Genomic DNA, 18,442 nt, shown 5'->3' on the forward strand with positions numbered 1-18,442 from the left:
AGTCTTAAATGGTAAATAAATAAAGACTGTTATAGCGTACGTTGTATAAAACGTACGACCTTTATTGGGACATGCACGTGATTTACTGACTTTAAATGGAATAATTGGCCTTGCCCTATCAGACTCAGAGCAAATGGATGTTTATAAAATTACTATGTAAACAGAAAAACTTGCAAAAAGATTTCAATTTAAATATTTCTTGTGAACATCATTATATTTCATTGTAGATCAAATAGAAAATAGTTAAATAAAACATGGATAAATAGACAAAGCGTATATTTTTGGCGAATTAACATTGAGGTCTGTTTTTAATTTGAAGCAAGTATTATGATGATATCTTATGTTATAATAACATTAAAACAAGTCTATTATCATTTTTTTAAATAAATTCTACAAAGAAATAATACCTAGTAATTACAGGTACAAGGGGCTATCTTAGTTCCTAATATTGGTGGCGCATTGGAGCTATGTAAGGAAGGGTTATTATTTGTTACATGTCTATAGGCGCGGTGACCATATTATAACATCATGTGCTGATGATTGCATCATTTGATCATCGGCATAGAAAAAAAAACTTAGGGAATTAGGAAAACCATATTCAAACCCGATTTGTTATTCGGACTGTTGCCCAATAGGTTAAAATTTTATGAATGAGTGCACTAGTAGAAAAACATTTAGTAATAAATTATATTGTTGATTTTAGTGGTATATTACAAAAAATACATATGTCCAGAAAGTAAAGGAGATCTTAGCGGCATTTGTTCCAGTCCTTTGATGAAAATCAGTAAATTTTCATGATAAACTCTTTGACAATTATTTTAAATAGAACTTTAGAGAGCACTCTTCGATATTTATATCTTTAAAATATATATATAGCATACATAGTATGGCAAATATTAAAGTCATAAATATATTTGTTAAAAGTTTTAATTAATTAATGATTTTAATAATTGCGTGTTGCCTCTACAGGTTAGACGTATGATACATACATACGTAATATGCAACACATAAAACATTAAAAAGAATAAAGGAAACTGCCAAATTGTGTTCAGCAAAATTCTGTTATATTGAAGATCCATGGTGGACTTTGTGCTATCCCGTCTGGATAGGTACTGTGTTCTGGTTTGAAGGCTGACTGAGCCAGTGTAACTACAGGCACAAGGGACATAACATTTTAGTTCCCAAGATTGGTGGTGTGGGAACGTTTCTTACAGCGCAATGGTCTATGGACGGTAGTGACTCCTTACTATCAGATGGCGCATATGCTTGTCCGTCAACTTATAGCATATAAAACCCCTTTTGCCTTCCACCAGCAATAACAATGGTGCTTGAACGAATTAAATACGCGTTACTGAAATCCACGTGTTCGACCCACTGACCTAGCTCTACTCATAAAACATATATATTTATAAACGAAATAATGATTCATAAATAAATAATCGCTCCCTTTAATTACAAAACCTAATGGTTTCGCTAAACATGGTTAATGTAACCACTAATTTATTTTATGCACAGTATCTTGCGTCATCAGTGATTAACGTACTACATGTTTTGTATTTGTTACCGAGAAATAGAAAAATCATTGAAAACTAAATATATACAAATCGAATTAGCATAATTGCTATTACAAATAACGTTCACGTAGGGTAATTGTTATTCTTGTATGTTTTATACTTTATTGTAGGGTTTAGAATGATTACAATATTGTTGCTATGTTACAAGCTATGCTACATATGACGACCTCCGAGGTCCCGGGTTCGATTCCCGGCCAAGTCGATGTGGAACTTTCATTAGTTTTCTGTGTTATCTTGGGTCTGGGAGTTTGTGGTACCGTCATTACTTCTGATTTTCCATAACACAAGTGCTTTAGCTACTTACATTAGGATCAAAGTGATGTTGTCAATATTTATTTACGTACAAATTAAAGTATGTCGGGTAGCTAAGGAAGCTTAGTACTTCTTCTTAGGATGTGTGTAAAGCCAATTTGTTATTCTACTCATAATTTATGATTTCGTCCATCTGTTCTCTTAGAACGATGACATAGAAACTTAGTAACGTCACATAAAATAACATATTAATTAATAGAATTATTTGTTTGTTGTGAAATATAAAGCTAATATTTCTTATATTGTCGATGGCTATGAGTTATCTAGCCATCGACAATACCTATGAGTCGAGATGGCACAGTGGTTAGAACGCGTGCATCTTAACCGATGGTTGCTGGTTCAAACCCAGGCAAGAACCGCTGATTCATGTGCTTAATTTGTCTTTATAATTCATCTCGTGCTCAGTGGTGAAGGAAAACATCGCGAGAAAACCTGCATGTGACAAATTTCATAAAAATTCTGCCACATGTGTATTTCACCAACCCGCATTGGAACAGCGTGGTGGAATATGTTCCAAACCTTCTCCTCAAAGGGAGAGGAGGCTTTTAGCCCAGCAGTGGGAATGTACAGGCTGTTGTTGTTGATTGATGAGCTATCTGCTTGTTAGCCGTTTTATTATAGACACCAATTAAAATAACCAATTATAGTTTTTTTAACGAATTATTTTAGGTATTATATTTTATTAATTAATATTTAAACTCGACTAAAAAATATTTTATAGTTTCACCTACTAATCTATAAACATGGAATTATTTGTTTTGAATAAAACTTGCCTTGGAATATGGAATGTTTTTCTTCTAAGTAAAGATAAAATCAAATCAACACAGTCGTTATTTGAATAATATAACAGTTATGAGAAATATTGAGATGTGATAATCGCATAATTGCATAGGATATGTCTTACATAATCAAAGCTTTAAATTAGTAAAATCTTGCAAATATTTGAAATGACTTCCAGACAGATTGCGTTAAAATTTGCACACATTTGTGGTGCTTTTTACATAGGTACAAGCAAGAAAAAATCTTATTTTACATGTTCATTAGCTACAAAACATCGTAGCTTAATTATTAAACACATAAATTATATATAGTGCATTTTTAGTAGTCGAACTTTTTTCTAATCACTTTTTTTAAAATATTTAACGTGCTAGGACTTTGTACTAGGCAGTCTGGTTATCTACCCATTCGAGATATTAATCTCGTATTATACAGCCAAACAAAAAACTAAGTATTGATTTTTTAGGTGTGGAGGGTGAAACCAGAGTAACTACAAGGGAAATAACATCTTAGTTCACAAAAGGTGGGGCATTGGTTATTTTGATTGGTTAGCATTCCATAGTTGATAGTACCAATGTCTAGAGTAATTGTCTAGAGGCAATGGTGACCACTTACCTTTTTAGTACCAATTTTATTGATACTAAAACTGTTAAAAAAGGTGTTCCTTATTTTTAGCTATGATAATGATTAATAGTATTATAATAATAGCAACATTAAATTTTTATTAACAGTTTTATTTTTAGTCTAAAGTGTCTCCTTCTTCTTGTGAGTGAAAAATTATAATAAAAGTTCTTTTAGACCAAATACAAGTATTTCTATAGCAATCCACTTCCACTGTACGAACACAGACAATCTGCTACAAATAGAACAAGTTTGACGGTAGGTACAAAGGAAAAAAACAAAAAAATGAGTGATTCAGATTTGTTTATTATCACTTACAAACTCGAAATAATAAATGATACCCGAAAAAAAAACACAGACGGCAATTGAAAAAAAAAATAAAAAGCTAAGAATACAATTAATTCGTAATTGCAACATTGTATCTACGAGGCTTTGATGTACCATTTACCGATACGTTTACACGACTGTGACAATTGACAGTTGAATGATATATCATTATCGTATCAATTCGAAGTGTTCTTTTAATACTTGAAATAAGAAATTATCTTCGAGATATTTAAAAAAAGAAACAATGTTATTGTAAATCGTAAAATAATTCGTCTTCGCTAAGATAGTAAATACTTTTTGGATTTTTGTATTCGATTTTACTATTAAAACCCTACAACCTTTTTATTTTGCTATGCATAAATGTAATATTCTCTTCTCAAAAAGTAATATACATACAGCGTGAATTTTTTTTGTGATTTTCTCAATATCAGGAGACTATTAAGATTATTCTGCACAAGTGTGCATGCAAACATAAGTCTACTCCCGATTTTTACAATCGAATAATCCGATGGGACTGTAAAACACGATCGGAAACAGTTCAGGGCCAACGATTTTACGCGCTTTTCGAAACTCGGGAGTGAACAAACTTCCAAATTTAAAATTTTAATTTGACGGTTACTAATTTTTTTCTACATTTTGTTATTTGTCTGATGGATATAGAACCTGTCTATATAAACTCTTTAGATAAAAAGCGCATGTCTAACTAAATTGCCATCACGGCCCAGTTGTTAACACTAAACAAACATATGTACATACCGAGAAACGTTGATTTTATCTTTATTCCAATTTTTTGTTGAATGTTTTTTTTTTTAAATAATTGCTGTAGTAATGATTTTTCGAAAACAATTTTGATTATACGACAAAAAATGATTGCTTGATTCCAATTGATGCTTTGATGGATAAACATAACAATTATATTATAACTATATATTTAATAACGAGTAATAATTAAATCCGAGGACGTACGGATATTTAAAATAATTTGCTAATTCGTTTATATAAAAAATAAACATAATGACAAACAGCCTTAAAGTTTGTAGGTAAATTAACGACATCTCTGACGAAACGTTCCGCGAACTATGTACTAACCGAAACTTGTTTTGTCGCGTCCAAAAATCTCGTTTTTTAATAGTGTATAAAAAGTCAAATCATAGCTCGCCCTCTGGACTCAGTTATCAACTCGGACCGTTGAAAGTGCTCCTATTTTACGACAAAACTTAAGGTATTAAATTTTTTGTGATTCGTGTTACTCAATGGAATATTCTTAATAGTATTTTTATTCGTGGATTCTGACGTACGAACGATGTTTTTATACGCTTATGAATTTGTTTTATTCAATTTTACAATAAGGAAATATTTGTGTACCTATTGTATTTTTAACAGTTTATTTTAGTTTTTGTATTTTAAAATTAATTATGCAGTTTAATATTGATGCAAAATATTAACAACAGTTTTTAATTAATTTTATGATTTGAAATTGTTGAATGCTATATCTTAAACATGTAAACATGTTTAAACTTCGATTAGAATCAATGGGTTGTTTCAAATATACGTTTTAATGATTAAATGATTTTGTTTCAGAATGAAGAGTGTTATTGTATTATGTTTTTTGGCACTAGTTGCGTTTGCCGCAGCTCGGCCGGATAAATACACCGATCGTTTTGACAAAGTTAACATTGACGAAATTTTGAGTAACCGAAGGTTATTAACGGCTTACATTTCGTGTGTGCTCGAAAAGGGCAAATGCACGAACGACGGACGCGAATTAAAATGTGAGTATAATATTTAAAATAAATTGTATAGCTATTATAATTCCTTTTTTATTCTTTTCTTAAAAGTACTTTCAAAGCATTCGTCATTGTTCTTTAGGACAATATACTCTATGGTTTCAGATTTATTAAATGTTTATACATATCTGTTATGTAAAGTAAAAAGATTATTAAGAGTCAAATTTTTAGTTCTTGATAAATTTACCATTTAAAAAAAGTTTAATCAATAAGTTTCAATTTAAAAAGGGAAATAAATTCTATGAATTGCTTAAAGAAATTATATTTATTTGAATATGTCAATCATTTAAGAGGATAAAATTATGTTTTTCGTAAATCACTTTTAAATTTTAACAAAATATCTTTGTAATATTTTTAATGAATTGTTAGTCATTGTCTAGTTAGTTTTTTTTGAAACTTATAAATATTCGACATTGTGAACTATGTACAGCGATATTCATCAGTTTCCCTGAAACCTCAGCCTTCATAATAGTTAAGAAAAAAACATTAACATTTTGTTTTGATTGTAAAATAAACCAAAAAATTGTTTATAGGATAAATGTTATTGCACGATGCATTTTATTTCCTAATTCATACAAAAACCGTATAATTAAGACCCCCAATTTACTTTTTGCAATAAATTCGAATAAAAATTCAAAACAACAAACTCGTTTAATATATTAATTAGACAATTAGGATTACAATTAAATATTGCGTCATACATCGTTTACATCAATTACGTAATTTAATCAATTAACGTAAAGTAGAAAAATATTAATAACAAGAAATTATTTAGCTAATGTGTCATTAATTTTTTTTTACAACTTTTATCATATTTTTTATATATATTTTTATTACAAAAAAAGATAAATTAGTCTAATTCTTAAATAGTAAATCTTATTTTAAATAAGACCTGACTTATTCATATTTATTAAATTAAAACTGTTCTATAGTAATAAGTGTCGTTGGTATTTATGTGAAGACTTTTTGCTTAGTACCATCAACAAAAAAAAAAAAAACTTATATTTTTTTTTTTTATTTTCCCAGCTCACATTAAGGAGGCTTTGGAAAATCAGTGTGAGAAATGTACCGAAGTCCAGCGTAAGGGAACGAGAACCGTAATCCGTCATTTGATCAACAACGAACAGAGTTACTGGGAACAACTTGTCGCGAAGTACGACCCAAAACGCAAATATGTTACTAAATATGAGAATGAACTCAGGGCTATCAAAGCGTAAAAAGAATGAAGAATTATGGGAACATCTGAATTTAGATATAACACTTAATTGTGTTAACAATAAGACTCAGAATGTGCAGCTATGAAAATAATAAACACTTATTTAATTTAATTACATTTCATTACTACAGCTACACCTATATATGTTGTTGAAGACGTGATTAGTTAAACAATGCTGTCTTCTTCTTTCGAATGTCAAATCAATGATGCGAGAAAGAGAGAAACTAGACACTTATTAAACTATGTCAGTCGTAAACAGTTTCTGGTGAAGATAATCAAATCAAAAAGTTCATCAATTTTACATAATGCAATTTAATTTTTCTAGTGTTCGTTACGTTATTGTCTGTATCATATTTTTCTTGGAAATACCAGAAAAAAATGGCTTAAAATGATTTACTTGTCTCGTTTGTAGTAGTATCATTGTTTGTATTTGGTTAATTGTATAGACGATGCGCATAGTTTTAGATGAATATTAATAAATTATTACTACTTATTTTTTGTTTTTATTTGAAGGTATTAAAATAATATTATATTTCAGACAAACACAGTAATGAACTTTATAACATTATAAAGTTGATGAGTTTGTTTGTTTGAAATTGAACGGGGTATTCCCGCATCTGAGCAAGTTTTGTGAAACAAAAAAACGTGTTAATAAATGTAATTAGAGTTAATTAAACTGAAAAGTATAAACAAATATTTTCTAGGTTTAAAATTTGATTTTGTCTATACTGCTAAGTGAAACATAAAAAAATATACAATTTTTACAACAACATTATTATATAACAATACAACAAATTTATTAGGAGAGTGGTGCTGTTTCTTATTGCCCTTAGCCAATTCAGAGAAAGGCAGTTTTCCCCATTACCTGGGAAAAACCCAAAGTCGTAATTTCTTTTGAACAAATTAACCGAAATCCAATTCGTCGAAGACGTTTTTCTTGCCGAGAAAGCATTGCTTTTACCACCTTTTCCGTACGAGATACCCCGATGGTAGGTAGGCCAACTATGGTAGGGAAAGCATCACGATTACATGCGCATGTGATCCCATAATCCCCCTGAAAAGACGGAATGGATACTATTGGTGTTTTTTGTAGATTTTAGATTTTAGTTGGACAACTTTTTAACCACTTAACGTGGAAGAAACCCATAATTGCGTTGTTTCAGCAAATTCAAAATCAAAAATGAAAATAGGCTCAAGTCCTTACATAGTCATAGTGTCCTGGTGGTTATCATGTTCTGAGATGGTCGCCGTTCTATCATTTTTCACCTCATAAATCGATGTTGAAGGTTTACCTGGCCAGATCATCAGCCACAGCAGGAGATTACGAAGACGGGAATATTTTTCAAGAAATATAATAATAATAATATACTTTATTGTACACCACAGTAACACAGTAATTTAACAATAAAAATGAAATATATACAAAATAAAAGTAGATGCACAATAAGGCGGTATTATCGCTAGGTAGCGATTTCTACCAGACAACCTTATGGGCTTAGAAACACAGTCATGATTTCAGAGAAAGGTGGTGTCACATGTTAAAATGTTTAATGTATAATAAATAATAATTACATACATACATACATACATACATACATACATACATACATACAAAGATACTTACATACATACATACATTCAAAATGCTATATCAAATATCAAAAGTATTGTCACCAAAAGACAATGCCAGGAAATGGTCTTTCTTTGGAAATATCTTAGTAGATCAAAGACTAACATCACGTAGCGATCTATCATCACAGAACAGCTTATTACTTATATAATGGGTTATGTAATATTGTCGATTAAAATAACAAATTCGTAAAACCGGATAAATAATTACCAGTTAAAGCAGTCATTGCTTAGCTAGTTTATATCTAAGTTACAATCTCACTGATAAGTGTAACTAAGTATTTGAAGGTTTTTGTATTGAATTACTTTAATTATATAAATTATTAATTTGTATTAATAAGTAGTCAAAAGACGTTCTTTAGTTTTGTACTTATTATAAAAAGAAGGATTAAATTATTATTTGTATACATATACTAAATATGTAACTAAAAGTGCTATTTTGTAATTATCTAAAATGAAAAAAAATAGTTAATGATATAAAAAAAATAGATAATAATTTTAGTAAGTTGTAATTTTTTTCATCATACTATTATATGAATAAATTTTATTGAAATAATAGTCTGAATAAAATTATAAAACAAATAAAATTCTACTAATTGTATTGGTATATCATTATTATATTATTTCATAATTTTTTACAATTTACACATATGATTTTATTGGTACGCCTTTGTTTCTTCGATCGGACGGATTGCTCTTTAAACTTGAAGACCGATATTAAGTTGACTGGAAACTCAGGGGCAACAAAGGATCATCATCATCTTCATCATCATCATCATCATCATCAGTACGTTTTTGTCCACTGCTGGACATAGGCCTCTCCAAGTGCACGCCTGAGGACGTTTTTTTTTATTATTTTTTTATGATATAATTATATTTTATGCGGACGAGCATATGGGCCACCTAATGGTAAGTGGTTACCATAACCCACAGACAATGACGCTGTAAGAAATATTACAATTCCTTACATCGCCAATCAATGTGCCACCAAACTTAGGAACTAAGATGTCATATTCTTTGTGCCTGAAGTTACACTCGCTCACTCACCCTTCAAACCGGAACACAACAATACTGCGTAATGTTATTTAGCGGAAGAATAACTGATGAGTGGATGGTACCTACCCAGACGGGCTTGGACAAAGCCCTACCACCAAGTAAGTCCTACACTACGTTTGCCGAGACGCGGTCTCCACTCTAGAACACGTTTACCCCAACGGTTTTCGGTTCTACGACAAATATGACCAGGCCACTGCCGCTTCAGCTTACTAATCCGGTGGGCTATGTCGATGACATTGGTTCTTTGAAGGATCACCTCATTTCTGATGCGATTCCTCAGAGAAACGCCGAGCACAGCCCTTTCCATAGCATGCTGAGCGACTTTAAACTGGTGGACCAGCCTTGTCGTGAGTTTTCATGTTTCGGCTCCGTATGTCACAAAACAAGGCCTCTAATTAAATTATAATTTATAAATAATTTTAAACAATTTCTCTCGGTTACATTGTTCAATAACCTGTTTCAATTTTTTTTCGAGATTTTTTCTTTGCCTATCTATTGCTTATAGCTAGTAAAACAATAGTACCTCTATGACCTTCTCTCTGACTATTTAACATTAGGTGACTACTTACTCGTGTCTTTTTAAAATAAGCAATAACATAAAAATAAAATTCAAAGTCTAGAAGAAAAATATTTTATCAATGTAGAAGCGTTACTCTTATTGATTGTCAAAAACCTATCACTAGTTCCGAAAAAAACACTTCTTGGTTATTGCCTCCTATATTTTTAAGGGAAATGTTTCTAAATTTTTCCACAAGTTAAGTACACTGAATGTTCATTTAAAAATATAAAGTAAATAAGGATAAATGATACGATGTAAATAAAAAGCAACATCATCTTAATAAGCAGTGCACGTTTCAATAACTATTTTTATGAAGTATTCTGACGCATTCCGCGTAAAAAATAATATTACATGTTGAAGCTCTTATGACTCAGTTTCCTGTAATATACTGCAAGGCATAAATATTAAAGTGTATATAATAATAATATAAGACAAGTAAAGGTTAGCGTTAGTAAATTTTCAATTAAGACTATCATTGTTTTGATTGGTTTTACAGAATACATATTTTACACTAAGTAGAGATACTCATGAGTAGGGAAAGTAAATTACATCCAAGCCCGTATTAAGAGATCTGGAGGCTCTGGGGTAAAAATTAATAGGACCATTATTATATTTTATTAATAAATTTCAACAATTTCTGTCTGTTTAATTTTCCAATAATTTGTTTTCAGGGTTTTTTCTCTTTTTTTCATTGCCTTTCTGTTTCGTTTATAACAATAATTAAGAAACGTAGAAGATATCGCGTACAATATCCACATAAATAATAACACATTAAGATTTTCCAGATCGAGATGGCCCAGTGGTCAGAACGCGTGCATCTTAACCGATGATTGCGGGTTCAAACCCAGGCAAGCACCGCTGATTTATGTGCTTAATTTGTCTTTATAATTCATCTCATGTGACAAATTTCATAGAAATTCTGCCACATGTGTATTCCACCAACCCGCATTGGAACAGCGTGGTGGAATATATTCCAAACCTTCTCCTCAAAGAGAGAGAAAGCCTTTAGCCCAGCAGTGGGAATTTACAGGCTGTTGTTGTAAGATTTTCAACTCTTTCAATTGAGTATCAATTTAACGTGAAATCTTGGTGATTATTGACCCGGATCTTTGCCAAATGTTTTTCGTTGTTTCTTTGCTCCTCCTTAACTTAAAGTGAGCTAGTCTATGAGAAGCCAAAATTCAGAAAATACTAAATACTAGTTTAAAGTTGTTTTTTTTCTTCAAATTGCTATTTACAATTTAATGATGCTATGAACAATAACAGGCTTGTTAGCTAGTAATGATGTTGTAAATGTGTTAATTAATTAAGTTTTTATTTTTTATTAAACTTATAGATTTAGTGTTAAGCGTAATTAGTATATACATACGTTTTTAACTTAAGATATATCTAACAATCAAAACAGTTTTAGTAATTAATTAAAATAACAGGGGTTTTTTGGTAAATAAGCAATGTTTTGTTGATGAAACCTGAGTTTCTTAGTTTATTATTTTCCCTGAAACTCTTTATTACAATACTAATTGACTATGTATACAATGTATAATGTAGATGGTATGATTCATATACTATGTTGTTTACACCTTTAAAGACGTATCACTTTGAATGTTACCTATTTATATTAGTTGTTAATTTTAAGTGTTTAGTTGATGGTGTAAAGTATTGTATGATGGTGTATCTATTTGAATAAAGTAATATATATACACGATTTTTCAATTGTTAGTTTAATTTTTTGGATCTCGTATACCAACTTTTTTTACTCTCGATATCTGCATTATATCACTTACGCAACATATTGACTCTTTAATTTAACTATTGCTTTCTCTTTCTTGCCTTTCTTGGTATTGTAATGATTGTCCAGTCGTAGAAATTTTGAAACGAAAATGATCCGAGCTGATTGATTTCTGGATATGTGAGGAGCTTAGAAAAGCCTAATTTGAAAATATCGACCTCGCTTACTTTTTTTATGCTACAACTCAGCTGTTTGTCGTGATACGAGGATTAGAATGTTTTTTTTTGCTTCATTTACCCTCTACAATTTAAGTTCTGTATATTTTTAACTTACTGTTAATTAATCAGAATATCGAAAAGAAAAGAGATAATACCTTTGTATCCAGTGCATACATTTTTTGTAACTACTTTTTTTCTGATACGTATTATTAACCTTTCCTTATTTTCTTATTAACGGATAATTTCTCAATGAATCGCGTAAAGTGTTATACACTAAAAATATAGGGTAAGACTAATTTAGAAAAACGTTTTTCGAAATAGTTTAATTATTGTAAAATATAAAGTTGGATATCTATATAAATAGATTGAATAATATCTATAGTTATTTATATGGACCACAACATTACTTTAATATCTCATAATGTATCATGATTTCTATAGTTATATTGATAATTTTTTTGACGTTTAAGTAGTTTTTTTGTGATTTGTGTGAGCGGCCGACTAAATGTGCCATCTGACCTTAAATTAACATCATCGCTTATAACAATGGCGTTCTAAAAATATCAACCATTCCTTACATCGCTAATGTCATTAACCTTGGAAACTGAGATTGTAATTCATTGCTCACTCCATTCAAATCGGAACGCAACAATACTGATTACTTCTGTTTGGCAGTACAATGATTATGAGTGATGAGGATGGTACCTACCCAGAAAGGCCTGCCCAAAGCTTTAAAAACCAAAATTGTCTTTACTTTTTGCCTTATATTTTCTTCGCTTACTTACGCTGACAGATCAGAGTAATTTTTCTCTCTTGGAAATCCGAGCCCAAAGTGTATTGTATATTGTATTCAAAATATGTTTTAATATTTGAAACGTAAAGTAATTTTTTTTGAATGAACAATTTTCATAGTTCTAGACTACGAGTTTGTTAGTTGCGAGTTGCGGATTAACATTTTAATGGCGTGGATCATTTATATTAATATTATGAATGTGAAAGTAACTGTCTGTCTGTCACTCTTTCACAAAAAACCGCTGAACCGATTTGAAGAAATTTGGTAAGAAGCAAACTTGAACTTCAAGAAAGGACAAAGACTAGGCTATTTAGCCTGACACATGACAACCAATACCCTAAAACGCGAGCGAAGCCGGGGGCGATTAAGTACTAGTTTTTTTTATAAAGTCAATTTGCTTTGTATTATAAGCGAATAAACAAACTATAAAATACATTCAAGAACGATGCACAAGAGCTTATCTCTAAGCCAGCGATCTCTTCCAAACAACCTTAAGGTAGAGGTAAAATAATTATCATAGTTTTATTCAAATGTAAACGTAAGGTTCCTTCCGCCTTAAACACAAAGAGAAACATTAAACACATTAGAGGAAATAGAAGTTCACGCCATTAGGGAAGAACTATTCAAGTAGTTTATTTAGGACATTTAGATAATTATAAAATATAAACTAAGATAAAGCATATTTTATTTAATCTATAAAAATAATATATAAAAAAGAGATTTGGTAATGTGTGATGTGTCCTAAATATTATACATGTAGCTTTAAAGTGGCTTTCCTAAAACTCAGCATTGATTTCAGTGAGGATATACTCGTGAAACTCCTGGTTTGTCATTGAGTTACCTCGATCTCATATATAATTTATATTTAATATTTGTACATTTAGTTTGGTTATTAATGCAGTAAATTACTTTACTTTTTTGTTCCATTTGCTGTCGAAACGTTTGGCCCTCGTGGCCCTCGGAGTAGTGGTGCAAAAAGCTTCATCAAAAGTATAACACCTCGTCGACACATTGCCTCCACTGGTGACAGGAGGGCTGGTTCGTTTTTTGCCCAAAGGATCGGTATTGCGATTCAACGGGGAAATGCTGCTAGCATTCTTGCCACCATTCCTAACTAACTAGTAACTAGTTTTAGTTCATATTTGTACATATTTAAGCATTCAATGTCATTAATTCTTATGTTAGTAAAAGATTGTATTTTAATGCAGTGTTTATATAATTTATTATCAATATCGTCAAAAAATTACTGTTTCAAATCATTTGGGATTGGTCTTTCTTGTAATTAAAAATAATTCTCATCATCATCAATTTACTTTGCACTTGTGCAAAACATTTCCGATTCTTAATATACTCATAGTAATAAAATTGCTACAATAATGTAGGGCGAAAGTGGAAAAAACCCCGAGCACTTTAACACAATGTTTGTTTGAACGAGTCTGTACAGTAAATTAATTCGTATTTTTAATATTTATATCAGACCAAGTAGAAAAAACGAGTTATTTTGTTGTATTATTTTTGATAATAAGAGTTTGATTTCATAAACAAAAAGTAGATTTCTAACGAATAATTTCTAAAGATCTTATTCACGATTAATGGTCAATTTCAGGTCAGGTTTAAAAATGACATAAAAAATATTTAATCGTTTGTTGATTCTCAATTGCTTTCGCAATAATTTAATAGGTAAATATGTTTCAAAACTTAAAATCGTTAGTAATAAAATCCTAGTAAAGATCATGATAGTCTAAATAACGAAGTACTTGTTACAAGGTAACCAACGTCATATTTGCGGGTTGATGAACCCGTACTAAAAATAGAAAAAAAAGGTAAAATAGGGTTTCTGCAAGGAACTGGAAGTTTCGTGTATATGAAACCTGAACCTGAACCACTTTTGCCCTATACTGTGTCTAGCGTGGCTGCGTTATCTGCTCTTTCTTGAGATTAGGCGCCGAGGACGAAATCGGTCAGCACGACATCACCGTTAGGACACTCTAACAAGTCACAAAATACTCTCTAAAATATTTATTAACTTGCTTCACTAAAAATATAAAGTTCAAACCCAGGCAAGCACCGCTGATTCATGTGCTTAATTTGTCTTTATAATTCATCTCGTGCTCAGCAGTGAAGGAAAACATCCTGAGGAAACCTGCATGTGACAAATTTCATAGAAATTCTGCCACATGTGTATTCCACCAACCCGCATTGGAACAGCGTGGTGGAATAAAGGGAGAGGAGGCCTTTAGCCCAGCAGTGGGAATTTACAGGCTGTTGTTGTATTTAGGCGTAAGTAGATTTTACGTTGTCTCAAAACTGATGATGTGTGTAAAATTTTTTTGTTCTGAATAATAAATGATGTCGATTATTGTTACAAGCTACACCCATGTAGCAATTGGCATTAAATGAATAACGTGATTATTTAGATAAGTATAACTGTTTTCCTATTATAATCAATGAATCCTTTTATTACTGGTTTATAAATCACAGCAAGATAATTTGATCACAATCATGTAATGTTAGTAATTATCAATTCCGTTGAATACAGTAGGTACTTGTTATAAAAATATTTCAAAATGACTTCTAGGTATAATGAACGACTATGTCGATTACTGATCTAGTTTTTTATTATGCATACTTGTTTGTAATAAAAATAATAATTGTCTTTAAAAAAGTTACATTCAGTGATAAATTAAAGAAGTAACAACTTGCAAATTTCCCACAGCTGGGGGAAAGCCTCCTTTACCTGCAAGGAAAATATTTGGAATTTATTCCACCACGCCGATACGGGTTGCTTTGATACTCATCCCGGAAAATTCCATTGTTTTTTAACAAATGCACCTCACGAAGTTTTCCTTCACCGCTGTGCTGGAAATAAAAAATAAACAGAAAATAATTAAAAGAAAGTTCAGTGGCGTTTGCCTGCGTTTGAACCGCAAGAAACCACTAGGATTATTGTAGAGTTTCCTTATCGTGCTTAAATGGAAATCGAGAAGTAGTGATAGGTATATTATGCACATTAATTACTTCATTTAAATTTATACGCATAAACACAATGTGTAATAGGTGATTTTTAAAGTGAAGTTGCATGTATATTAAGGGAAATTAATAATAAGATTATCTTAAAAAATCTTAAAGTCTTCTCTGTTAAATTAATATTAGGATTTGTTAAAATTGTATAATTTTATTTAAAATTGGATAATTGGCTACGTATTATTTGCTTTTTTACGGTTTTTTTTGATATGGTATGGTTTGCCTATGAGCAAAAGGGTCACCAAATGGTAAGTGGTCACTGGTCACCAATGCCGGAATTGCCTGTGGGCAATGGCGCTGCAAGAAAAATCAACCAATTCTTGCTTCACCAATACACCACCAACCTTGGGAACTATTTGTTACAATAGTTCATTCGCCCTTCACGGTACACAACAAACCTACCGCCAAACAACAGTACTCACTCTCTAATGAGTGGGTGGTACCTACCCAGACGGACTTGCACAGAGAACCATTACGGAGTAATTAATACTGTACCGTAAATAAAAGGCTATATTTAAAAAGTAAGGTTCTGTTATTCCCCATTAATATAGTTTAAAAAGGGTTCCTATGACTGAAAATAGAAACTATAATAAATAACACAATTGACTATTTCCTGAAAGTCAAAAATACAAAACAAAATCATAAAGTTAAATGGAAATATTTGAGGCAGCGTCCGTTGTCAGAAATCTTTCCACGGATCAGGAATATTTTAGTTTTTTTTTCCTTATTTTTTACCAAAAGTTTATAACGCATTGTAAATTATATCGTTGAAGGCTATTTGCAATTATAAAATATATGCTCGAGTTGTTGTAAAGGTGAATAAAAATAATGCCTCCGATAGGCCTTAGATAACCAAGCACTATAAATAAACAATATAATTAAAGATATACCTCCTTAAAATTAATTAAAAAGATATTAATAACCAGTACAATTAAAAACATGAAAATTAAGTGGTGTCAGGGTTTGAATCCACATACATCTTTTAAGATGTACACGTTCTAACCATTGAGTCATCTGGGTGCATCTAAGTACGACATTAGTGGTAAAATAACATTCATCGTCATCATCAGGCCACTGCTGTCCACTGCTGAACATATCCCCCAGAGCGCGCCTCTTTATTAGTCCTCTGCATCCCTCATTCAGCTTCTACCGGCGATCCTGCGAATGTCGTCGGACCAGCGGGTAGAAGGTCGTCCGTTATCAGTAGTTATAATAAAATATCTTTACTTTTCTTTGTTAGGATAAATAACGACTGCAATTCTCCTGTTAATATGTGTGACTTTTCCCCTGTTGCTTCTCTGTATTACTCTTACTCTACTTCTAACTATATTTGACAACGCGTTTACATAATTTCAAGGTCATCAGTGGAGGAGTAACAAATAAACGCTATAAAAACGTTACTATTTTTATATTTACAATATTAGTTACGATAAAAAATAATAATTCGATACCTGTTTTGCTAATCGACTTTAATTTAGATACGCCCATTTGATCAGTCGATTTAAATAATTAAATACGAACGATGTATGCAATATAAAACAAGACGTCAGCAAAAACTAAGTAAAAAAAACCTCTTTGACGTATTCGTACAGGTTTCTTGCGGCCATAAGTTAACAAGAAAATAAAAAGAGCATTCGAAACGGCATCTTTAAAATCATTTTTAGTCACAGAAGTAAAGATTAAGGAAATTTCCATAAATGTATAATTTGGACACGACTGTTAATTTTACGTACCCATCTTATCTTTTATAATCTTACCTTTACTATATTTATAATCTTTGTTTTGTTTATATTTATAAATTGTGGTAGTCATTTACTAATATATACATATATTCATTGTGTAGTGTATTTTTAGTTTCCCAAAAAATTCTATCAGACTATCAATTAAAATAGAGTTCAATCTAATTTTCACAGCAATACCAAATTTTGTGTTTGAAAGATGACTTAAATAAATCGATAAAATAACTACCCATATATATGTAGTCGATATAGTCGATAATGTTATGATTTATGTATTTAAAACCAATATCTATACTTATATTATATATTCATAGCTAAATGCAAAAAGAACGTTGCTGTGAAGTTAGGTCGAAACCCAAGAAAGGAAATAAACTTTATTATTTGTCACATTAAGCGTAAAACCGGACGAAAAACCCCCAAAAAGCGAGCAAATCCACGGACGACATCCAGTCTGTTATATTTTAAACATATTTTTGATATAACAGAAACATTTTATAATACATATATTCTATTCTAAAAAAAAAACTAATGTTGTCAACAGCTTCAAATACTTAAGATATTTACAGCTATTAAAACATTCTAAGGAAACAAGTTCAAGATATCTAGGCTAAGTTCGTAATATTATACTTAAGCGATAATTTGATACCCAGAAGCGTATTTAAAGACCTTTAGAATATAATACTTCAAAGGTCCATTTGCAATATCTAAGTGTACCATAGATTTTTTATTATTTGTAACAGGAACTAACAACAAACAACAGGGTGGTAAGACTTGGTTAGCACCCGTCTACGTAATTGCTCAAACCTTCCTAAAACCCTCCACTAATCACATATTCTACCGGCAAAAACCAATCCTTAGTGTTGTTGTGTTCCGGTTTGAAGGGCGAGTGAGTCAGAGTAATTAGATAAGACATAACATCTTAGCTCTCAAAGTTGGTGGCGCATTGGTGTGATGCAAGGTATCCTTATTATTTCTCACCGTGCCAAGGTTTACCGGTGGTGACAACTTACCATCAGGTGGACTATTTACCCGTCTGCAAACCTGTACGGGTAACCAATAAATACAAACTTAATTTAGTACT

The 18,442-nt window shown here is 31.1% G+C and overlaps 1 protein-coding gene across 1 annotated transcript; it reads left to right on the plus strand.

Annotated features, from left to right (window-relative positions):
• Positions 1-4,671: 4,671 nt before the first annotated feature.
• Positions 4,672-6,726, plus strand: LOC124537431 (allergen Tha p 1-like). The gene is made up of 3 exons (XM_047114268.1): positions 4,672-4,833; positions 5,193-5,383; positions 6,425-6,726. Exons 2-3 carry the CDS (start codon positions 5,194-5,196, stop codon positions 6,613-6,615), a joined length of 381 nt encoding a protein of 126 aa, XP_046970224.1. The 5' UTR covers positions 4,672-4,833; position 5,193; the 3' UTR covers positions 6,616-6,726.
• The last annotated feature ends 11,716 nt before the right edge of the window (positions 6,727-18,442 follow it).

The sequence above is a fragment of the Vanessa cardui genome, chromosome 18, assembly GCF_905220365.1.
Source record: "Vanessa cardui chromosome 18, ilVanCard2.1, whole genome shotgun sequence".
In the NCBI taxonomy this organism is placed as follows: domain Eukaryota; kingdom Metazoa; phylum Arthropoda; class Insecta; order Lepidoptera; family Nymphalidae; genus Vanessa; species Vanessa cardui.

What these genes read in the sequence shown, in the direction of transcription:
- LOC124537431 (XM_047114268.1), top strand. Translation starts at nt 5,194, where the DNA reads ATGAAGAGTGTTATTGTATTATGTTTTTTGGCACTAGTTGCGTTTGCC. An exon ending in CGACGGACGCGAATTAAAAT is followed by an intron (nt 5,384 to 6,424) that starts GTGAGTATAATA and finishes TTATTTTCCCAG; the next exon opens with CTCACATTAAGGAGGCTTTG.